The sequence below is a fragment of the Phyllobates terribilis genome, unplaced genomic scaffold (assembly GCF_046119375.1).
Source record: "Phyllobates terribilis strain yellow unplaced genomic scaffold, ASM4611937v1 Scaffold_9__5_contigs__length_417890890, whole genome shotgun sequence".
Lineage (NCBI taxonomy): Eukaryota > Metazoa > Chordata > Amphibia > Anura > Dendrobatidae > Phyllobates > Phyllobates terribilis.
Window position 1 is genome coordinate 52,496,527 of NW_027362769.1, and position 25,132 is coordinate 52,521,658.

General features: G+C 44.5%; 1 protein-coding gene across 1 annotated transcript in view; it reads left to right on the forward strand.

Annotated features, from left to right (window-relative positions):
* BMPR2 (bone morphogenetic protein receptor type 2) overlaps positions 1–25,132 on the forward strand; it is a 195,050-nt gene that overhangs the window by 159,781 nt on the left and 10,137 nt on the right. Inside the window, exons 10-11 of the mRNA XM_073646461.1 lie at positions 17,050–17,186; positions 24,957–25,129. Of these exons, the coding sequence (XP_073502562.1) occupies positions 17,050–17,186; positions 24,957–25,129 (310 nt within the window). The remainder of the gene's footprint in view (positions 1–17,049; positions 17,187–24,956; positions 25,130–25,132) is intronic.

The window sequence follows — 25,132 nt, forward strand, 5'->3', positions numbered from 1 at the left end:
TCTAGTCTGGGAGGGGGCCAATATTCATGGCTCCCTTCCTGGGCTATTAATATCAGCCCCCAGCTGTCTGCCTAGCCTTTGCTAGCTATTAAAATAGGGGGGACCCCACGTCATTTTTTTGGGGGGGTCCCCCATTTTAATAGCTAGTAAAGGCTAGGTGTTCAGCTGGGGGCTGATATTAGTAGCCTGGGAACCTCCATGGGTATTACCCCCTTCCCAGGCTTCAAACATTTGCCCCAGCCGTCTGCTTAACCTCCGCTAGAGACTAAAATTAAGGGGAACCCCACGCCAATTTTTTTTTTAATAAATCCGTTATTTTAACACTAGATGACAAGTACAGTAACCAGCACTGTCACTGTACTTCATATATATGTGACTGACATGTTTCTATCTATCTAATCTATGTGTGATACTCTATTCTTTCTATTCTAAATTGTCGGGTACCGCTGCTGAATTGCCGGCCGGCTTTTTTAAAGAGACGGTGCATGAAAACACTATTATTTGTTTTAATAAATCCTTTACACTAAATGACAAGTACAGTAAGCAACACTGTCACTGTACTTCGTATATATGTGGCTGACATGTTTCTATCTATCTAATCTATGTGTGAAGCTCTATTCTTTCTGTTATAAATTGTCGGGTACCGCTGCTGAATTGCCGGCCGGCTTTTTTAAAGAGACGGTGCATGAAAACACTATTATTTGTTTTAATAAATCCTTTACACTAAATGACAAGTACAGTAAGCAACACTGTCACTGTACTTCATATATATGTGACTGACATGTTTCTATCTATCTAATCTATGTGTGAAGCTCTATTCTTTCTATTCTAAATTGTCGGGTGCCGGCTTATGCCGCTGCTGAATTGCCGGCTTTTCATATATTGTCACAGAAGCGATGCGAACTTCCCAGCTCCGGACACAGCGCAGCGCTTCTGTGACAAGTGAAAGCTGTCGGCACAGAAGCCCTGCGCTGTGTCCGGAGCTGGGAATACGCAGCGATGTGTCAGTTTCAGCACAGAAGCGCTGACTGTCTGGACCTACCGCCGCCGTATTTTAACTCCCTCCACCTTATATTAACTCCGACATGGCAGGGATACGGCCACGGCAGCTTATTAACACCCCCAGAGTATCCCCGCATGTCAATTTCTGAAAGTTCAAAAGCATTACCGGCGTATAAGACGACCCCAGACTATACAGAAGATTTTTCAGTCTTCAAAAGTCGTCTTATACGCCGGAATATACGGTATATACTTAACAAAAAAGTGTGAAACAACTGAAAATATGTCTTATATTCTAGGTTCTTCAAAGTAGCCACCTTTTGCTTTGATGACTGCTTTGCACACTCTTGGCATTCTCTTGATGACCTTCAAGAGGTAGTCACCGGAAATGGTCTTCCAACAATCTTGAAGGAGTTCCCAGAGATGCTTAGCACTTGTTGGCCCTTTTGCCTTCACTCTGCGGTCCAGCTCACCCCAACCATCTCGATTGGGTTCAGGTCTGGTGACTGTGGAGGCCAGGTCATCTGGCGTAGCACCCCATTACTCTCCTTCTTGGTCAAATAGCCCTTACACAGCCTGGAGGTGTGTTTGGGGTCATTGTCCTGTTGAAAAATAAATGATGGTCCAACTAAACGCAAACCGGATGGAATAGCATGCCGCTGCAAGATGCTGTGGTAGCCATGCTGGTTCAGTATGCCTTCAATTTTGAATAAATCCCCAACAGTGTCACCAGCAAAGTACCCCCACACTATCACACCTTCTCCTCCATGCTTCACGGTGGGAACCAGGCATGTAGAGTCCATCCGTTCACCTTTTCTGCGTCGCACAAAGACACGGTGGTTGGAACCAAAGATCTCAAATTTGGACTCATCAGACCAAAGCACAGATTTCCACTGGTCTAATGTCCATTCCTTGTGTTCTTTAGCCCAAACAAGTCTCTTCTGCTTGTTGCCTGTCCTTAGCAGTGGTTTCCTAGCAGCTATTTTACCATGAAGGCCTGCTGCACCAAGTCTCTTCTTATCAGTTGTTGAAGAGATGTGTCTGCTGCTAGAAATCTGTGTGGCATTGACCTGGTCTCTAATCTGAGCTGCTGTTAACCTGCGATTTCTGAGGCTGGTGACTCGGAGAAACTTATCCTCAGAAGCAGAGGTGACTCTTGGTCTTCCTTTCCTGGGGCAGTCCTCATGTGAGCCAGTTTCTTTGTAGCGCTTGATGGTTTTTGCAACTGCACTTGGGGACACTTTCAAAGTTTTCCCAATTTTTCGCACTGACTAACCTTCATTTCTTAAAGTAATGATGGCCACTCGTTTTTCTTTACTTATCTGCTTTTTTCTTGCCATAATACAAATTCTAACAGTCTATTCAGTAGGACTATCAGCTGTGTATCCACCTGACTTCTGCACAACACAACTGATGGTCCCATCCCCATTTATAAGGCAAGAAATCCCACTTATTAAACCTGACAGGGCACACCTGTGAAGTGAAAACCATTTCCGGTGACTACCTCTTGAAGCTCATCAAGAGAATGCCAAGAGTGTGCAAAGCAGTCATCAAAGCAAAAGGTGGCTACTTTGAAGAACCTAGAATATAAGACATATTTTCAGTTGTTTCACACTTTTTTGTTAAGTATATAATTCCACATGTGTTAATTCATAGTTTTGATGCTTTCAGTGTGAATGTACAATTTTCATAGTCATGAAAATACAAAAAAATCTTTAAATGAGAAGGTGTGTCCAAACTTTTGGTCTGTACTGTATATGATTGCATTGGCGGCAATATTTCATTGTCATAAATTTCTAAGCTAAATTTATCAATGTTTTACACCATTTATTGCACTATTTTTAGTATAGGCGCCAAAAGTTAAAAATAAGGAGAAAAGGAGGTGGTTAACTTTTTGGCGTAAAGTAAAAAGATTGCATACTCTAGACAGGTCATAGCCATCTTAAAAAAGGCGTGGAACAAATACAAATATATTGCAACTATTTTTAATTTTAATGATGGACACTGAGCCCTAATGAATTACATTGCTCAGTGTGATGTCCGATTTTTACTCAAACAGCACACTTCCATATGATACGCTTGTCTGAATGAGCCCTAAAATCCACTCCCAAAAGTACAATACAGAATGCCAAATTGGTCTGAATTTCACAAAGTGAAAAAAGTGAACAGACGACAAGCTGCTGCAATAAAGAAGCAAAGATGCAGCTTATTTGCAGATATGAAACTTGTAAATTGCATTGCTGCAATATTTACTATACTACGTAGATTAGTATAGTAAATGTATGGGCAAATATAGTACGTTTAGTGGTAATGCCATTTAACATCATTAAAGGGATTGTCTGGCTACAAGTCTGCCGTCCCTCTATATGACTGCAGACTTGTAAATCCTCACATCATCCCCATTGTTGCCGGGTCTATGACCACAGGTATGCAATTTGCATACATGCAGTCACATGCCAACTAGACGTGTGTGGCCTTGCTCAATGCAAGCGAATTCAACGAGGCTAAACATGTGTAGTTGGATAGTATGTAAATTTTATACTTGCGGTCACATGACCGCCCACTCCTGCAGGCAGTCCCAGAGAATACTCACAATGTGCAGTGCGTGTGATGAAAGGATTCACAAGTCTGCAGTCACATTGAGTGACTGCAAACTTGTTGCCTAAGGCCAGACAACTGTCACGCAAGGTGTAGGAAAGACTAAGTGCTACACGAAGGGAAGAGGGGGGATCCAAACACTAGGTAAAGGGGGAGTGGATACCCCTAGGCAGATCTAATAACACCCTGCCTACCATACCGTCCCTATATAGGTTCCACACCTATCACCGAGCAGGACCCTAAACCCTGTATGTCCATAGAGCTTGGCCCTGGATAGGGAGGGGGAGGGGTGAGCACTGTTCAGGCCCCACTACAAATTAAAGACAACAAGGTAGACAAACAAAGGAGATAAACTTAGCTTGAGCAGACACCAGAGGAGTAACGCCAACTGTCCTCCAAGGGCACCAAAGAGGAAGCCAGCCAACAGTTAGTGCTCCAAGCATGCAGAAAGGTTCATAGAAATATCACCGGCGATTGCCTGGAGCAAACTGAGGGTTTTTAACTCCCATGGAAGTGTATGTCAATCAGCAGCAGGAGGGAGGTCGCCACTGGGTCTTAAAGGAAGAAGTATTAAAAAGGTGTCTGCAATGCCAAGCGCAGTGAACTTCTACAGCCAGATCCAGAGCGACTGTCTATTGCACCTGACACACAACAACCCCTTTAAGATAGTCCGTTTTTGCTACATTATGGTAGTAGCTTGCTGCTGCATCTTCACATTTATTTCACTTTGTTAGCAGCTGCTGCCTCATTGTATTTGCTAAACTACAAACAGAATACAGACTTCCTTCTGTAGGGGGCAGACTAGATTCTGGTACAAGTTAACCGTTCAGCAGTAGCCAATTTAATTGTGGTGTCTGAAGAGATCGCTCCCATCTACAAAATGAGCAATTTCAATAAAAAATACATTAGGAACTTGCTGTACATTCAGCTAATATCCAGCATATGTTCATCAAAGATAACCTGCCACCTCAGATATCTGGGTCCACGTCTTCCTTCACGGTCAGCCTTATCTAACTCCTTATGTTTCACATAAACTGCAACAGATAGCACGATGTAGATGTAATCTTCCTCTTGTTTCCCTGTCAGCTGCACTAAAGTTTCTGAAATACCTCTGTCATAGAGGTCAAGTAACTGTATATGCCTTGTACTAAAGGACAACAACAGTCTATGACCAGCAAATCTGCACTCAGTCATGTTTCCCAGCAGTGTGGATTGATGCTTGCCTTATGTGCAGCTGTCATACCTGCTTTATAAGCTAAGATGTCCATGTAGGTTGATATCTCTTACAGAAGTAAAGCTGGGGCTGCATGGCGACTTTGGCCACAAACCAGGTCAAGTCAGATCTCTGTTACGTAATGCTGCAAGGTACTGCAACAAAAAGTCGCAAAAAGTCAGATCCAGTTGGAATTTTATGTGACTTGCTTATCCCTGTACCTTGGGGGCCCCAATGTGACCCCTTTCACTTGCATTATACTTCGAAGAAAACAGCGCCATTTAGTAAACTTTGGCTGTGCAACCTGTGTTGTACAACAGCAATTCTCAGACAAGTCGCATAACCAAAAATATTAAAGCGACTATTTTATGGCTGAGATTTTAGTGTAAAAAAAGTGACATGCAAGTTACAGTCGCATATGGTTTGCATAGAAGTCGATGGCAAGTAAACTGCACGCGACTTGCGACAAGAGACTGAAAATCGACCACAGTTGGAAACATTTGCGACTCTCTGTAGCAATCACGATAGGTCACTGACGTAATGCGCCTCCATAGGAAATAATTGGATGTGATGTTGCAATTCGAGAACGTGATCTCATTGTTGCGCAACACATTTCGCTTAGTATAAATTTGACATATGGATGCAGCATTATTGGTGTTTGCAGAACATACTCCCTGCCTCCCGCTGTATTCACAGTGAGTCAACAGTTTCTGTATAACAAGGAAAGTTCACAGTGAATATACAAACGAATAAAGAGACTTGGGATTTGATCATTGTTCAGCAGGGGAGCACGAAGAACCGCAGGCTGTAGCTATACAGGTATAGGAGGTTAAAGGGGTTGTCCAGGCTTGGGGTTCAAGTCTGCAGTCACTCAGTGTGCGCACTGTCAGGATTCTCTGATGCCGTTGCCAGGTACGGGCGGGCACATGGACATGTAATTTGCATACATGAGGACATATGCTGACTAGACATGCAAGTGAATTCAGCGACGCTGGACACATCTAGTTGAAATGTGGCCGGAAGTATGCAAATTACATGCTTGCGGTCACATGACTGCCCGCTCCTGGTGCCGGCACCGGAGGGTCCTCACAGCGCGCACTGTGTGCAATCTGAGAATTCACAAGTCTGCAATTACGTAGAGTGACTGCAGACTTGTAGCCTAAGGCTGGACAATCTCTTCAATGGATTATATGGCACATTAATTTACTACTAAACTGCTATAATCTTCAGCTTGGATGCAACTACACCATAGCAGGTTTCACATGGGTGCAACATGGCCGTTTTTCAGCACCTGTACTCCAGTTTTGACACCTTAAAGTGGATGTCACAAGTTCTTTTATGATTAAAATTGCAAAGTGCTTGTTTTATGTATACAGGCTCTCTGCAGACCTATTTGTTACCAGTGGTTACAGACAACGTACAGTGTAGTCTGATCTTGCAGTCATACTTGCTTCACTAATTGACACAGAGGCACACTGGTTTGTGTGTTGGATTCAGTATGAATGCTCCGCAGGCTTACTCTATGTAATAGCATTTCTTCTAAGGGTGAATAAGCCAGCAATATGGACCAAAGTGGTAGTATTATTCTGCTGATGACATTCCTGTCTTTCATTATTGTCTTCTACATTCTTTATTCTTAAACTAAGTGCATCTACAGAATTAAAATATCATAGAGCCGTCATTTGTATAGATACATTACATACATGAGGGAACTGCGCCATAATGCCATGTGCGGCTACAGAATGGGCAAGCGCTAGTGTTATACTGCCATCTTGTGCTGAAAAGTAGTAGTACAGCTGTGTTAATGTGTCTCCTACACTCAACACTGAAAATGTAACACCAGGAAGGAAAGTAATGGAATTGTGGAAATCACAGGATATAGATAGACATGTTAATGATATGCAAATGATGAAAACATGGAAGTATCAAGTATGAGTGCTATGTGCTGAAATATATGCTCTTCCTTATTTGTCTGTTATCAATTAGGTTTTTAATTCTAGTCTGAGGAATTTTTTGTCATGCTGAATTCACTTGGACACACAAATCATCAAGATCCGCTGCTGGCAGCTCCCTTTGCAATTGCAATCCAGTGACGTCAAAGATGTGTTTGATGGGAGACAAGTCCGGAGGAGTTGCAGCGCAAGGTGGCATGTTTAGATCATGCAGGCTGCTCACAGTAAGCACAAGTAACATGAAGTCTGGCGGTCTGGCCTTGACATGTTGAAAAACGACTCCTCGGAAACTTTGGAGAATTGGCCATACCACTGATTTCACAACCAGATCAATGTAATGCCAAGCCGTTAGTGTGCCTGGAATGAAGACTAGAGGGGTCTGACTACATTAGGCCACCCCACACCATAATCCTGGGAGTAGTACTGGTGTGCCGTTCCCCTGTGAAGGCCTCTTCCTGCCATTTCCCACGTGGTCACCAAACCAATCTCCAGCTATCATTGCATCCAAGACAAAAGCAGGGCTCATCACTGAAGAAGATAGCCCTCCATTCCAGCCTTTGGTCTCCATTTGAAGACCATGTGTCTAAAGCCATGAAGCCATGTTCATTAGGGAACATTACACTAGTCCTATTCCATGATTATGTTGTGGGATGGCATAATTTACTGTAGCCGGACCCCTCTAGTCTTCATTCCAGGTACACTAACAGCTCATCGTTTCATTGATTTGGTGGTGGAACAAGTGCATCGGCCATTTCTCCAAAGGGTCCCAGGAACCAATTTTTGACATGACAATGCCTGGACGGATGTTGCTCGGGCTGCTGTGAGCAGCCTGCGTATCCTAAATCTGCTACCATGGCCTGCAGCGTCACCAGATTTATCTCCCAACGAGCACACATGAGTTGTCATTGGTTGGAAATTACAATGTTTTGAAAATTTTGTTTCCATTTTTTCATCATTTGCATATCATTAACATGTCTATCGAACCTGTTATTTCCACCAGTCCTTGATTTTTTCTTTTTGGTGCATATAGGACAGTGCATATAGACAGGCTACTTAACACCCTGTTCATATTTCTGCAATATATGATATTGTATGGGAAAAAAGTATAGAAATCCATCTTTGCAGTTTCCTAAATTATATATAAAGACAAAGTTGCCCAAAGTTCCACACAACATCTTTTTATCCGGGACAGAACTGCTGAGTTTTTCTAGGAAAAGTTGCTTCAAGAAAGTGCCGCGGTCTTTCTCCTGGTTCGGTTTTGCTTTGACTCTGCTGCGGCATCTTTCTTCTATAATTTATACTATAATTAGCAACTGGTTTCCGCTCGAAGAAAGAATGTGCTACTTTTAACTGCTTCATGTTTTCCCAACCCTTAAGTTGTTAAAAGAAGTAACAAAAGGCTGAACAAGTGAAGAGCAATGTCGCTTTTACATTGCTGTGCAATATGTTAATTTTGTTTGCGGCAGGTTTGCTGCATTTTTTACATGGGTTCCAGCAAAATCTGCCTGAAAAAGATACTATTTGCACATACTCAAAACTAGGACTGGAACATGAATGGAAGAAACTTGTAGAGAAAATACTGAGACCTTTCCTTCTCTTAAATCTACGTCAAAGCCATCGGTTAGCAAAACAAAAAAAAGACATGTGAAAACAGCCATAGGCTGTATAATGTGTCTATATGCCATCCATTTTTTCACAAGAGAATAAAAGCTGATTCAGGACACAGCAAGTCAGATTTGCTAAGGCTGTGTTCACACACCGTGCAAAAATTTGTAGCATGACTGCAATGTGTAAATGCAGCCTAAGGCCACGGCCCCACTATCAGTATTTGGTCAGTATCCGGTCAGTATTTTTTCCAGGAGTGGGAGACAAAACCACATGAGGAACAATCAGAGAAAAGGTATAATAGAAACAAGTCACCAATTCTACATGTATCACCCACTCCTGGTTTTGTCTCCCACTCCTGAGAAAAAATACTGACCGAATACTAATAGTGGGGCCGTGGCCTAAAACTGAGATCTGTCAGCTGCCTGTCATGTGTTCTGAACTTGGTGCCAGGTTTCAGTAACATTATGGCATCTCTAGCTGTCAGTAACATTATGGCATCTCTAACTGTCAGTAACATTATGGCATCTCTAGCTGTCAGTAACATTATGGCATCTCTAGCTGTCAGTAACATTATGGCATCTCTAGCTGTCAGTAACATTATGGCATCTCTAGCTGTCAGTAACATTATGGCATCTCTAGCTGTCAGTAACATTATGGCATCTCTAGCTGTCAGTAACGTTATGGCATCTCTAGCTGTCAGTAATTTTATGGCATCTCTAGCTGTCAGTAATGTTATGGCATCTCTAGTAGTGAGGAGCGAGCATACTTGTGAGATGCTCGGGCGGATGCTCGGGTTCCGTCCCTGCATGTTTGTTGCTTTTTAGAGCACCAATCAACATGCAGGGATTGCCTGCCACTCACTGTAATGCTGTAGCCATGTTGGTTATGGCATTACAGTGATTGGCTGGCCGCATAGCGTCATCGGATCTATATCAGACCTGGCGCCGCTGTGCTCATCACAGTGTACCCCGGAATCAGACAGTGTAGGGAGAGGTGCTGCTGCATCAGGGAGAGATTTGCTTGTGTATTAGGCAGTGTAGGGAGAAAAACCGTACATTACACACATCCATCTTAACAAACAGTCCTTCTGAGGACTAATCCATCTGCAGAGATATCAGGCAAGCAGGGTATTTAGAGAGGCCGGCGGTGTATATAGCAGACTGCAGTGCACATAGGACAAGAGGCTCAATTCCAATTCTGCCTTCTGCTGCTGTTAGATATTTCTATACAAAGGCCCAGGTCTCAAGGGCCAGGAATACTTTTTTTTGGATCTTAATCCTCATTATTTGCTTTAAAAGCAATCCAGAGAACACCGTTTTTCTGTGCCATTTGCTTGTTGGCCCTGCAGAATACCGCCAGGTCCTTTCCATATTACAGCGCTAGAAATCCAGCTATTTAAAACTGTGTTTTCTCCGTCACACGGATCACATATACGCTTTCAGAAAATTCTACCATTTTTGGCCTCCATTCCAATTTTTTTTCACTGTGTCAGCGAAGTTTTTGACACCGGTTGACACCGGTTTGCTGTTCAAATTAGTTACCTACAGGCCAGGTATTTAAAACTGTGTTTTCTCTATCACACGGATCACATATACGTTGTCAGAAAATACTGCCATTTCTGGCCTCCATTAAAAATTTCTTTCAGTGGGTCAGTGAACTGGACGTGCAGAGGCAGAGGACAAGGACGTGGGCAAGTTGAAATTGTGCCTCAACAAACACCCACATCTTCTCGGCCGACCTTCCTGTCCCAATTCCTAGGGGACCGCAGCACACCACTATTTAACCCATAGCAGTGTCAAAAGGTTGTTGGTTGGATAGCGGATAATGCTTCCAGTCACTTAACCACCACCACCCTGTCTTCCACACGGTCAAGTCTCAGTAGCCGTGAGTCTGGACTGCATATTCCTCACCCTGATCCTCCTTCCTCCCACCATGCCGAGTGCCCGGAGACAACTGATCTCACTCTTGTACACTCTGAAGAGCTGTTCACTTTTTCATTTATCGATTCGGGCCTCTCGCCCGGTCCACTTGAAGCGGGGCAAGAGGAGATCGCATGCAGAAATGCCCAAATATTTGAGCAGCCACGGTCACACGAAGGCGACGGTGGGAAAGTGTCACAAGAGATGGACGATGATGAGACACAATTTCTAGAAAGTCAGGAGTAGGACCAGGGTGCGGAAGTGGAAGACGAGGTGGTGGATGATATAGTAACTGACCCAACCTGGCAGGAGGACATGCAGAGCGAGGACAGCAGGACACAGAGGGAGGGAGGCAGAGCACCCCATCAGGCAGGAAGAAGCAGTGTGGTGGCCGCAGACAGAAGGCAGGCAACCGTTCCCCGTAACACCAACACGAAGGAAGTTGCCAGTACAACTGTTAGGTCTTCCCGAGTCTGGTTGTTTTTTAAAGACTCTGCCAATAGCCCCAAAAAGGCCATTTGCACCACCTGCCAGGCCAGCATCAGCAGGGGTGGCAAAACGACCAGCCTGACCACCACCAGCAAGATCAGGCACATGGCAGCAAAGCACCCGACTTTGTGGGCCGAACCCCAGGGTCCAGGAACAGTGTCTGCAGGTGGCACCATTGCTTCTTCCGCTGTTGTGCATGCAAGTCAATCCCCTGTCTATGGTGCATGCGAAGATGCCTCCTGCCCTGCACCTGTCGTTGCACACTCTCAAGTACCGGCATCAGGAAGCACATCCATGTCCTTGTCCCAGCGCAGCGTTCAGTTGTCCATACCCCAGTCCTTGGAACGCAAGTGCAAATATGCAGCCAACGCCCCACAGGCCACACTACTAAATTTTCACATTTCACGACTGCTTGCGCTCGAAATGTTGCCTTTTAGGCTCGTGGAGACGGAAGCATTCTGCAACCTGATGGCGGCAGCCGTCCCTCGGTACTCGGACCCCAGCCGCCGCCACTATTTCTCCCGGTGTGCCGTCCCCGCATTACACAAACACGTGTCCCAAAACATTAGCCACGCCCTCAACAACGGAGTTACCGGGAAAGTCCACCTAACCATGGACACGTGGACAAGTGCTTGTGGGCAGGGACGGTACATCTCGCTGACGGCACACTGGGTTAACATAGTGGAAGCCGGGACCCAGTCGGACCTTGGGACGGAACACGTCCTCCCGACGCCAAGGATTGCGGGCCCTAGGTCAATCAGGGTTGCCCCCACGGTCTACAGCTCCTGCACCTCATACTCCTCAGCCTCCTCCTCCTCTTCAGCCTCCATCTCTGAAATGACCACATCAGTCACAAGCTGGAAGCACTGCAGCACTGCCTCGGCCAAGCGGCAACAGGCTGTGCTGAAGCTAATATGCTTAGTTGACAAACCGCACAATGCTGAAGAGTTGTGGACAGCTCTGAAAGAGCAGGCAGATCTGTGGCTAACACCGCTGAACCTACAGCCAGGCATGGTCGTGTGTGACAATGGCCGGAACCTGGTGGCGGCTCTGAGGCAAGGCGAGCTCACACACGTACCATGCCTGGCCCATGTGCTTAACCTCATGGTTCAACGGTTTCTCAAATCCTACCCGGAGCTGCCGGATCTGCTTGTTAAAGTACTCCGCCTGTGTGCCCATTTTAGAAAGTCACCTACAGCTTCCGCCGCCCTTGCTGTGTTTCAGCAGCGTTTGTAGCTGTAGCGCCGGCGTCCCTGCCCTCTGCTAGGCAGGGACGCTGTTCCCCTCACCTCTCTGCTCCGTGCCCGGCGTCCTCCTCCCGCTCTGCTGGCAGCGCGCGCTCCTTCCCGGCCACTGTGCTTAGGGCGCGCGCGCTCTCCCTCCCTCTTAAAGGGGCCGCGCGCGCCGTCCTAAGGAGTCCCCGGCCAATGGCCGGAGGACTTCACCATATATAAGGCACCTCCTCCAAAATGGAGGTGCCCGAGCAATGTTGTTGCACTGTTCACTACTCTGCTTCAGCCCTCAGGTCCCGTTGCCAGTTACCTGCCAGATACCTGCCAGATTCCTGTCAGCTTGCTGTCTTATTCCTGCCTGATATTCTGCTACCTGCCTGCTAGCCTGAGGTCCGACGGTCTGCCTTACAACTCCTGTCAGTCTGTCTAAGGACCAGCTTGCCCGCTCACCTGGGAGCGCACATCAGCTACCTGCCTGCTTGCCTGAGGTCCGACGGTCTGCCTTCCAACTCCTGTCAGTCTGTCTATGGACCAGCTTGCCCGCTCACCTGGGAGCGCACATCTGCTGCCTGCCTGCTAGCCTACCTGGAGGCTCCGCCGTCACGTGCTGTGACCACCTGCCTGTCCAGTGACTCCTGCCCGCTCACCTGGGAGCGCTCATCTGCTGCCTGTCTCCTAGCCTACCTGGAGGCTCTGCCGTCACGTGCTGTGACCACCCGCCTGTCCAGAGACTTCTGCCCGCTCACCTGGGAGCGCTCATCTGCCGCCTGTCTGTTGGTCTTCCTGGAGGCTCCGCCGTCACATGCCGTGACCACCCGTTTATCCAGAGACTCTCGCCTGCTCACCTGGGAGCTCACGTCTACCATCAGCCGCCACAGGTCGTACCAACCCTTTACCCAGAGACTGCCCCGGTCACTTGCCGTGACCATCTTCCCGTTCATCCAGAGACTGCCCTGGTCACTTGCCGTGACCATCTGCCCGTTCATCCAGAGACTGCCCCGGTCACTTGCCGTGACCATCTGCCCGTTCATCCAGAGACTGCCCCGGTCACTTGCCGTGACCATCTGCCCGTTCATCCAGAGACTGCCCCGGTCACTTGCCGTGACCATCTGCCCGTTCATCCAGAGACTGCCCCGGTCACTTGCCGTGACCTCCTGCCCGTTCTTCCAGAGACTGTCCCGGTCATCTGCTGTGACTGCCTGCCTGGTCGCCACCCGCTCCCTTACAAGGACCGCCCCCTTGTATAGTAGCTCAGAGGTTCCGCCTCCCAGACCCGTTACAGTAGCTTCCGGCTCACAGACTGGTGTGTGATGTCCCCACTCGTTGGAATTCTACACTGCAGATGTTGGGAAGGATTTGTGAGCAGAAGAGGGCAGTTGTTGAGTACCAACATCAACAAGGCCGTCGATATTCAGTTCAGACTCCACACATAAGACCTCAGGAGTGGACATGGATGTCAGACATATGTACCATCCTACAAAAATTTGGGGACTCCACCAAGATGGTGAACTGCGATAACGCCATAATTAGTGTCACCATCCCGCTTCTCTATCTTCTGAAACGCTCTCTGCTCACAATCAAAAAGGATGCATTGCTGGCGGAGCACAATGAGATGGAGCAAGGAACCATACAGGGTGATTACACACAGCCCAGCCTCATCTCATCCCAATGTGGATTGGGTGACAATGAGGAAGAGGAGGAGGAGGAGGAAGGACAGGAGCTAGTTTAATGCACTATAGATGGTACTACCTGCACAGCTGTCATACTGTCTGTTCAGTGTGGATGGCCAGAGGACAGAGAGAAGGAAGAGGAGGAGGAGGAGAGCATGGTCAGTCATCCTCTTGGTGAGGACAAGGAAGTCTTGCCTGTTAGTAGTATGGCACGCATGGCTGAGTTTATGTTTCGCTGCCTTTCCCATGACCCTCGCGTTCTCAAAATTTTGGGTGTCAGTCATTACTGGTTGGTGACACTTCTAGACCCACGCTACAAGGAGAACTTTATATCTCTTACTCCTGAGGCGGACAGGTCTACAAAAATGGGGCTGTACCAGAAGGCCCTTGTTGCAGAACTATTAAATAAATTCCCATCTGAAAACGCTGGCGGCAGAGGGCACACTTCGTTGGACAATCAAGGAGTACAGGCGAGAGACACACAACTTCAATCCAGCAGAGGCAGGAGAACACTGTCAAAGTTCTGGGAGAGTTTTCTCAGCCCCTCCGATCGCAAAGGCCCTGAGGCGCGGGTTACTCTCACAAGGAGTGCAAAGTTTGGGAAGATGCTGAGGGAGTACCTTGCTGACCGTACCAACGTCCTCCGTGATTCCTCTGTGCCTTATAATTATTGGGTATCCAAGGTGGATACGTGGAATGAACTGGCTCTCTATGCCTTGGAGATCCTGGCCTGCCCTGCTGCCAACGTTTTATCAGAGCGGGTTTTTAGTGCCGCTGGTGGAATTATAACTAATAAGCGCATCCGCCTGTCAACTGAAAATGCTTTATAAAAATGAACAAGGGCTGGATTGGGCCAGACTTCTCAACACCACCGAATGATAGCAGCGTAACATAAACTCAAATCCAGTGTCTTTTCTTGGGAGGTGTATTCCCATGCACCTTTTCACACCCAGACATGGGTATACGCTTCCTGATTTTGGCTACTTGCTCTTGTCCTCCTCCTTCACCACCATATCACCAGGGTGACCGTGGTGCGTGATGCAACACTCACCTAATTTTTGTAAAGGGTGTTTATGATGCCCGTAAAATACATTTTTTATACAGTATGTTCATGTATACCCCCTCAGGGGTAAATGTTTGTCAGCCCATACACTTAGTGCATGGACATTACAAGTATAGGAGGCCTTTCTAATGGGAACATCTTTTTATGAGGCCCTCCTCCACGTCTCTTCCAAGGGGCATTGGAGTGCCTCCAAATTTTTGGCAACCCTTACATTCACTGAATAGGCCAGCACTATGGGAGACCCACTTCCTAATAATGGGAACATTGTTTTGAGGAGGCCTTCTGACCTCAATGTCTCTTCCAACGGGCATTGAAGTGCCTCCAAATTTTTGGCAACCCTTGCATTCACTGCTTAGGCCAGCACTATGGGAGACCCACTTCCTAATAATAGGAATGTTGTTTTGAGGAGGCCCTCTGACCTCCATGTCTCTTCCAAGGGGCATTGAAGTGCCTCCAAATTTTTGGCAACCCTTGCATTGACTGCATAAGCCAGCACTATGAGAGACCCACTTCCTAATAATGAGAACATTGTTTTGAGGAGGCCCTCTGACCTCCATGTCTTTTCCAAGGGGCATTGAAGTGCCTCCAAATTTTTGGTAACCCTTGCATTCACTGCATAGGCAAACACAATGGGAGACCTACTTCCTAATAATGGCAACATTGTTTTCAGGAGGCCCTCTAAGTCTCTTCAAAGGGGTATTGTGGTGCATCCAAATTTTCAAAGTGGTATTGGGGTGTGTCCAAATTTTGGGCAGCCCTGGCACTCACTGCATACGCAATAACAGTATAGGAGACCCACTCTTTAGTAATAGGAACAATAAAACATAGCCGGCTGATGGCTCTCTAAGAATAGTGAGGGCCGACTGCTGGTCCTTTAAGAATAGTAAAGGCCGCCTGATGGCCTTATAAAAATAGGCTTTGTGACTTTCAGAGTCCCTCCTTCATAAATTAAACACAAAGTGTCTGATGATATCTCACACACCACATGGCCAGATAAGGTTGTAAAATGTTAAAATGACATTTCCTGGTGAATGCATTTGTCACGGTTGAAAGCAATGCAAAAGTGAAAAAACGCATCAAAAAAGCTACGTGTGAACATAGCCCAAGGTGTGGGGGAGCATTTTTGTTTTTGTTATTTATTTTGCTTTATATACAAGTCATTACCCTGGAAAGGATGTTCCTGAACATATTTCCCAGGAAAATCCATTTTGGTTTCGTTTTTGTATGTTTTATTGTGAGTCCGTAAAAGTGGTGTAATACTCTGACAACGTTGTTGACAGAAGTGACCTGGGAGTCAGAGATGCTTCCAGGGGTCTTCCCCATGCTGTCCCGATGTCATTTGAGCACTGGTCCAATCGATTTGGGCAATTTTTAGGCCCTCTGCAGACCGCCGGGGGGAGCTGCCTGAAAAATGCTCAAGTTTCCCATAGACTTACATTGGGCTCGTTGCTCGGGTCGAGCACCCGAGTATTCCAATTTGCTCGACCCGAGCAATGAGTACCCGAGCATTTTAGTGCTAGCTCATCACTAATCTCTAGCTGTCAGTAATGTTATGGCATCTCTAGCTGTCAGTAATGTTATGGCATCTCTAGCTGTCAGTAATGTTATGGCAAATCTCTAGCTGCCAATTCCTGGAGCCTGCCCGTATTTCCCATGCATCATTCCTGAATCCAGTCAATGAATAACATTGAACCAACAGTTTACTAACCACTCACATTTTCCATAGAAAATAATGCTCACCTTTACTCATACTATATAGTCCTGGCATTCAAGGAGGCATCAGGTGTTTCTTCAACAAATCTTTCAGTTTATGATACATTTTATAATTTATATTTTATGAATTCTAGATGCAGATATCCCAAGCGCTAACTTCAGTACACAATGCACAGCTGTACACAACTATAGCTAGAGATGAGTGATCACCAGAATGCCCAGTGTGGGGCCCAGTGTGGGGCCCAGTGTGGGGCCCAGTGTGGGGCCCAGTGTGGGGCCCAGTGTGGGGCCCAGTGTGGGGCCCAGTGTGGGGTCCAGTGTGGGGTCCAGTGTGGGGCCCAGTGTGGGGTCCAGTGTGGGGCCCAGTGTGGGGTCCAGTGTGGGGTCCAGTGTGGGGCCCAGTCTGGGGCCCAGTGTGGAGCCCAGTGTGGAGCCCAGTGTGGAGCCCAGTGTGGAGCCCAGTGTGGGGCCCAGTGTGGGGCCCAGTGTGGGGCCCAGTGTGAAATAGTCAATGTACTGTTACTTTATATGTTATTGTGAAACTGCAATGCTTTCTACTGCACGCTATGATTGATGCAATGATCTGTGTACAGGTGAATCTGTGCCCGATTATCAGATGGCATTTCAGACGGAAGCAGGTAACCACCCTTCATTTGAAGACATGCAAGTATTGGTGTCCAGAGAAAAGCAAAGACCAAAGTTTCCAGAGGCATGGAAGGAGAACAGCCTGGTAAGCTGCCAATCTGAATGTCTCAATGTGTCAGTGTATTTGTAGTTTGCAGTGGGGTATGAGGTGATCGGATAGCTCTATCAGCTTTTGAGCTAAGTCAGAAAACACTGAAGAAATCAGTCAGAATGGCATCCTGTAATTAGCTGCTTCCTTCTAGACTTGACAAGCCTGATCTTTACTTGCCCTACAAGTGTTTTATGAGTTAATTATGGTATTTTGAACAATTTCATCAGATTCCGAACTCGGGGCCCTCAGTTATTACTTAGGAGCAATGTCAAGCTCTGGAGAACAACAGGCTTCTACTGATTTCAATAACTGCATAGTAATACTTAGGTTTACTTGCAGCACAGGATTGTGAAGATTCCCACGATCCTGAATAATCAACTTAAAGAGACTTTCCGGGCTAATCAAATTGATGACCTAGCCTAAGACCGCAATGAGGCGGCCATATAAATCGGACCGAGATCGGACCGCAATGTACGGACTGACCGGCGGCTCTCCCCACCTGAGCGTGACAGCTTCATGTATTTTTATAGAACTGTCAAGCTCGGGTCGGGAGAGCTGTAGTCAATCTGATCATTGTGGTCAGGTCTTGGTCCGTTTTATACCGTCTGACTGCACCATTAGGTTCGGTCATCAATATCAGGTCAGTTGGGGACGACACCCAGCAACCCCACTGAACGGCCGTTTTCAGCTCCAGCAGCAGCTGGATGTAAACAGAAAATGGAGCCGGAGCATCATGGTACTATTTACCCTATAGTGGCAGTTGCTGAGAGCTGCGGCTCAGCGCCTATTGAAGTGAATAGGAGCTGAAATCAGTTCACTGTTTACATCCGGCCACCACCTGAGCTGAAAACAGCTGATCAGTGGGGTTACCAGGTGTCAGACCCCCATTGACCTGACATTGATCTAAGGATAGGTCATCAGTATCATAAGTCATGGCAACCCCTTTAACTACTTTAAGTTGTGTTAGCTTATGTTCAGATAGATGCCATGACAATGGCAGCTTAGGTGGAGAAATGTCTTTGTCCTATTCATTGAATAAGGCTTGCAGAAATCCACAGTATGTCAAACTGCAACTCCATGGCAGATATCTTGGCCTCATCCTCAGATATCTTCCAAAGATTCTCTAGTCAACTTGGACTAGTTTTTTCATGGTGAAAAATCCACCCTGTAGACTTTAGATCTCAAAAGGCGTTTGGTCTCCTAAATGATTGCAGCAAGCACTGAGACTACATCATGTAAAATCCCACAGTAAATACTCTAAAGTCATATAATTGTTCTGGAAACAAGGCAGCATACTTGCAGTCCTGAAAATGTAATCCTCCTATTCATGTGAAAATGCAGCCCAACCCAACACTTACTGATTGACATCCGTACAATACGATATAGTGGGAGGATGACAATAATTCTATAGTGGGCAGGGGAAAACTCTTTTGTGCAACTTTCAGGAGTGATATAGAGGTGCAATAAAGCGTTACACTGTATTATACATTATATTCTTAGTTAATTGTGCCATTTTAGGGGCAAGAAATGATTTTTATACGGGCTGTAGAGTATTGTATGTAGTTTTCTCTTGAAATTCATATAAAGCATTAAAACCCTATATACAGACATGCCCAAAAGTGTTGGTACCCTTGAAATTGTTACAGAAAATGAAGTATTTCTCCCAGAAAATTATTGCAATTACATCTTTTGTTATACACATGTTTATTTCCTTTGTGTGTATTGGAACAACACAGAAAAGAAAACAGAGAAAAAAAAGGCAAATTGGACGTAATTTCACACAAAACTCCCAAAATGATCTGGAAACGCATTAAAAACTCATTAAATCCGCACATGACTGTATCAATAAAGTTTTTTCAAAGCCAAATACCTTATAAAAAAAAAAAAAAGCTTTACTTATAACACGACATACCAAAAAGAGACCAAAACTGCAGCGTCAAAAACGCGATAAAAACACATGTAAAAAGCGCACTGAAAAAAATGCAAGAAACCTAATTTAGCTAATAAGTGCAGAAATGCTGCAGAAAATCTGCAACATCAAAATGCAAAAAATACTCATTGTGAAAATGTAGCCCTAAAGTAATGTGCAGAAAAATAACCATGGGTACATATTAACCCCTTTAAAGCCCAAGACGTATTAATACGCGTCTGTGCCCTGGGCTTTAAGAGCCTGACCCGTATTAATACGTCAAGGCGATCGCGCAGTGCATGCGCAGTGCATGACCAAACAATCTTCTCCCTGTGCAGCACTGACAACCTGCATAGCACAGGGATGGTGCTCCATTCCTGTGCTATGCAGACGATCAGAATAAAAAAAGTGAAAGTCCCATAGTGGGACAAAGTATAAAAGTAAAAAAAGTCTCAGAAAGTGAAAAAAAAAAAAAAAAAAATTGTAAAAATATTTAAAAAAAAAAAATAATAATAATAATCCATCAAAAATAAAAATATAATGTACCCATCAATAAATATTATTATGAAAAACAAAACAATAAAAGTACACATATTTGGTATCGCCGCGTCCAGAATGACCTGACCTATAAAACTGTCTCACTAGTTAACCCCTTCAGTGAACACGGTAAAAAAAAAAAAACTAAGCAAAAAACAATGCTTTATCACCATACCGCCAAACAAAAAATGGAATAACACGCGATCAAAAAGATGAATATAAATAAAAATGGTACCCCTGAACACGTCATGTTGTCCCGCAAAAAACAAGCCACCATACAGCTCCATCAGCCGAAAAATAAAAAAGATCCAGCTCTCAGAATAAAGGGATACAAAAAAATATTTTTTTCTATAAAATAGCTTTTATTGTGTAAAAGGGCCAAAACACAGAAAAATGATATAAATGTGGTACCGCTGTAAACGTACTGACCCAAAGAATAAAGCTGCCTTATCAATTTTACCAGACGCGGACCAGCATAAAAAAATGTAAAAAAAAAACAATTCCTGAATTGTTGGTTTTTGTTTATTCTGCCTCCCAAAAATCGGAATAGAAAGCGATCAAAAAATGTCACGTGCCTGAAAATGGTACCAATAAAAACGTCAACTCATCCCGCAAAAAAACAAGTCATCACATGACTCTGTCGGCCAAAATATGGAAAAATTATAGCTCTCAAAATATGGCGATGCAAAAATTAGATTTTACAAAAAAATGCGTCTTTTAGTGTGTTACAGCTGTCAATCAGAAAAACCCAATATGATTCTGGTATCACTGTAATCGCACTGACCCGAAGAATAAAGACGTCTAATTACTTATACCGCACGAGGAACGGCGTAAAAAATAAACTCTCGGGTTAAGGTTGTGCTAGGGTTAGGGTTGGGCTAGGGTTAGGGTTAGGGTTGGGATTTTTTTCAAAAGTAAAAAAAAAAAGATGACGATATGGCGACTAGTGTTGAGCGCAAGTGCTCACTACTTGAGTTTGCATCGGATACTTGGGTATGCACTGAGTATCGCTGGTGCTCAAGTGACATGCTCGAGTCTCCGCCCCATATGCTTCGCGGCCAAAAAATCCTTGCGGGGATTGCCTGCCATGCACGAGCGATCCCCGTATGGTTTTTTTTTTGGGTGTCTAATAACCGTGAAACATGTGGGTGGGGACTCGAGCATGTCATTCGAGCACCCGCGATACATGGTGCATACCTGAGTACCCAATGCAAACTCAAGTAGCGAGGACTTGCGCTCAAGACTAATGATAACTTATTCAATATGATGACCTAATGTTATCAAATTCTGTGTCGTACCTCTGGGTTCAAAATGTTCACTATACCCCTTGATAAAATCTTTGAGGGGTGTAGTTTCCAAAATGGGGTCACTTGTGGGGGGTTTCAAATATTTAGGCACATCAGGGGCTCTCCAAACGCGACATGGCGTCCGCTCTCGATTCCAGACAATTTTGCGTTCAAAAACTCACACAGTGCCCCTTCACTCCTGAACCCTGCCGTGCGCCCAAACACTGTATTTTCCCCACATATGGGGTATTGGCGTGCTCAGGAGACATTGCAAAAAAGTTTTTGGGGTCCATTTTCTCCTCTTACCCTTGTGAAAATAAAAAAATTGTGGCTAAAACATCATTTTTGTGGAAAAAGTTTGATTTTTTTATTTTCACGGCTTCATGTTATAAACTTCTGTAAAGGTCTTGGGGGTTCAGGGTGCTCACCACACATCTAGATAAGTTCTCTGAGGGGTCTAGTTTCCAAAATGGTGTCACTTGTGGGGGGTTTCCACTGTTTAGGCACATCAGGTGCTCTCCAAACGCAATATGGCATCCGCTAATTATTCAAGCAAATTTTACAATCAAAAAGTCAAATGGCTTTCCTTCCCTTCCGAACCCTGCCGTGTGCCCAAACAGTGTTTTTTCCCCACATATGGGGTATCTGCGTGCTCAGGGGAAATTGCACAACAAATTTTGGGGTCCATTTTTTCTGGTTACCCCTGCGAAAATAAAAAAAAAATTGGGTTTAAAATAACATTTTTGTGAAAAAAGTTAATTGTTAATTTTTTTCCTCCACATTCCAAAAATTCCTGTGAAGCACCTGATGAGGTTAATAAAGTTCTTGAATGTGGTTTTGAGCACCTTGAGGGGTGTACTTTTTAGAATGGTGTCACTTTGGGGTATTTTCTGTCATAAAGACCCCTCAAAGTGACTTCAAATGTGATGTGGTCCCTAAAAAAATGGTTTTGTTAATTTTGTTGGAAAAATGAGAAATCGCTGGTCAACTTTTAACCCTTATAGCTTCCTAATAAAAAAAAAATTTGGTTCCAAAATTGTGCTGATGTAAAGTAGACATGTGGGAAATGTTATTTATTAACTCTTTTGTGTGACATATCTCTCTGATTTAAGGGCATAAAAATTCAAATTTTGAAAATTGCAAAATTTTCAACATTTTCACCAAATTTCCATTTTTTTCACAAATAAACGCAAGTGATATAGAAGAAATTTTACCACAATCATGAAGTACAATATGTCACGAAAAAACAGTCTCAGAATCAGGGGGATCCGTTGAAGCGTTCCAGAGTAATTATCTCATAAAATGACAGTGGTCAGAATTGTAAAAATTGGCCTGGTCATTAACGTGCAAACCACCTTGGGTTGTAAAGGGGTTAAAGGTGCATTGCCTTCAATAAAATGGTGTTAACAAACCTGCATAGCATGGCACAGCATGGCATATAGCATAACAAGGCAGATGCCACCATTTGCTCTACACTCAGTCAACAGCTCAAGGATACATTATGTGGGGAAAGGGTGGTCCAGCGCTGTGACAGTCTCTGTCGGGGAATGCCTTTACAGTTTTTGAGCAAGCTTTACATTGTGAGCTCTGAGTAAATGTAAAGCATCAGGAGATGGTACAGAAAACCATTACTGATGCATTCCCTAAGCCTGATCCACATGTGTCCAGAACAAATACAAATATTTCACCAAGGTGTTCGTACCATAGAGGCTGGCCGTGTTACACTATGAGGCCATTGGAGAGCTGCTTACCTCCACACCCTTTTTGTTACTGGAGAACCTGTGCATGTTTCCCCCTCTGTTACAAGCTTATCGTGTACTCTGCATATTCCACTGCTGATGACATGTTGTTTTTCTTCTGCTAATGTTACTCTAAGAAGCTTAAACATGAGATTATTGCTCGGACTCCAAGATCATGTTTTGTGTCAATCACCGCCTTTGATCCCTTTTAGATATTCTACTCGACACAATAATAAATGATGTGTATACAGACAGTTGTAGTGAACTGAACACAGTCCTAAGAATAACCCCAATGAATGGAGTCGTGAAATAAAAACCTAAACAATTGCATCCATTGCCATAATTATGATTTCAATAAATTTATTAAAGGGCCACTTCTCCTATAGTTTTTTACCTACATGTGGCTTCTCCAGGCATCGCAAGGCCAAGGACTCCTGTACTAGGATGTCGGTCAGACTTCTGAGCCCCCATCTATCAAGCATTTATGGCACATTCTGTGGATATGCCAGAAATGTTTAGGATGAGAATATCCTTTTAAATATATTATGCTTCAATGGGACTCTACACAGCCATGGGGGGATCTGAAGTTACAGATGTTTTTTTAAGATCTTTACCAGTGGCATAACTAGAGTTCAATGGCCCTTGTGCAGAATTTGGACCTGGGACCCCACCTTCATGTTGGTTAGATGTATAGGCCTTTGTAGCGTTCTAGATCTTATAAAGACTTACTTGTTCACCATTCATGTAATAATGTTTCCATCCTGACCCCGTCTTGTAATAATATCCTCCATCCTGGCCCTTTTCTGTAATAATGTTATCAATCCTGGCCCCTTTCTGTAATAATGCCCCCCCATCCTAGCCCCTTTCTGTAATAATATCTCTCATCCTTTCCTTTTTCTGTAATAATGTCCCCCGTCCTGGCCCCCATCCTGTAATAATATCACTCATCCTTGGCCCCTTTCTGATATAATTCCCGCTGACCTGGCCCATTACTGTAATAATATTCCCCCTCCGGGCCCCTTACTGTAACAATGTCCCCCATTCTAGCATAATGTCGCCCATCATGGGACCCTTCCTGTTATAATGTCACCCATCCTATAACAATGTCCTCCATCCTGGGTCCCTTCCTGGTATAATGACCCCTCAGCCTTCTCCGAATCCTGGTATAATGCCCACCATCCTGCCCCCTTCCTTGTATAATGTCTGTTCTGTTGCTCTTCTCTAACATACCGTATTTAAAAAAAAAAAAAAAGATTCTTCTTACCTTCCAGCGATTTCTGTTGCCTGTATTGCATTGGTGCTGCATGCACCTGGATCACTCTCCCCGCTGGCATGGTGTTGCGATGACAGTGGTTGTCGTATGGCCCCACGCGTTAATGATTAGGGACCAACTAAGAGGTTTTCTGTGACATTGCAGTGGGCTTATACATTGTGATCAAAAAGATAACTAAAATCCTTGTGTTAAGTTTTGAAAATTTTGCTTCGATACAGTAGATCAATGTATAAAAATTGGATGTGCAGTTGATGTCTTTTTGTCCAGCTATGATATATTATTATTCTCTACCAACAGTAAAGAGATTGGTTTACAATAATGGATAGATCTAAAATAAGTATCTGCTATCTTCTCATCAATGTTTTTCAAATCTTCCATTGTCTTCCTGTGTTAGATGTTGTGAACCCCCACATGTACTAATTCTTATATTTTACTTAATATGTTTTAAAAAAAAGTCAATACACCACTGAGGTATGAAACAAAGAGTAGGATCTGCTTTCTGGTTACTTTGTAATCCATGTAGTCTTTCTGGTTCTTGCTACACCCTGCATATTGTCAGTACTAGAGTTCTGCTTCCTGGGTGCCACCACCTTAAAATACACGGGAAAGTGATCTAGATTATGTGGTAATATAAATGTACCCTGAGGTAAAACAATATAGTGCAATTCTACTCTTTTAAAAGCATATAAGAACATGTCTGCGCTTTGTTTTCTTGTCTTATGACGCTTCATTCTGCAGTCTGGAATTGTTAAATACCTATAATTTGCATTGATTGACTGGCATGTTGGAAATGAGATGCTTTGGCTGGTAATCAGTGTAGCAAGGTGTAACTTGTGCTACATAAATCCGCGTAGATCAGAACTGGTACTTTACCATTCTTGATAGAATTAGGCAATAAGATTCTTGTGCCGGTGCTGACAGCTATCTGCATTGAACTTTGGAGCTTCTCCATTCAAGAGCATCTATGTCACAGAACTTGATTTTTAAATCTTTTTTTTTCTTTGTCTTTATTCTCCACAGGCTGTGAGATCACTAAAAGAAACAATTGATGATTGCTGGGATCAGGATGCGGAGGCCCGTCTGACCGCACAATGTGCAGAAGAGAGGATGGCTGAGCTTATGATGATCTGGGAGAGGAACAAGTCAGTGAGCCCCACCATTAACCCGACATCTACAGCAGTGCAGAATGAACGGTA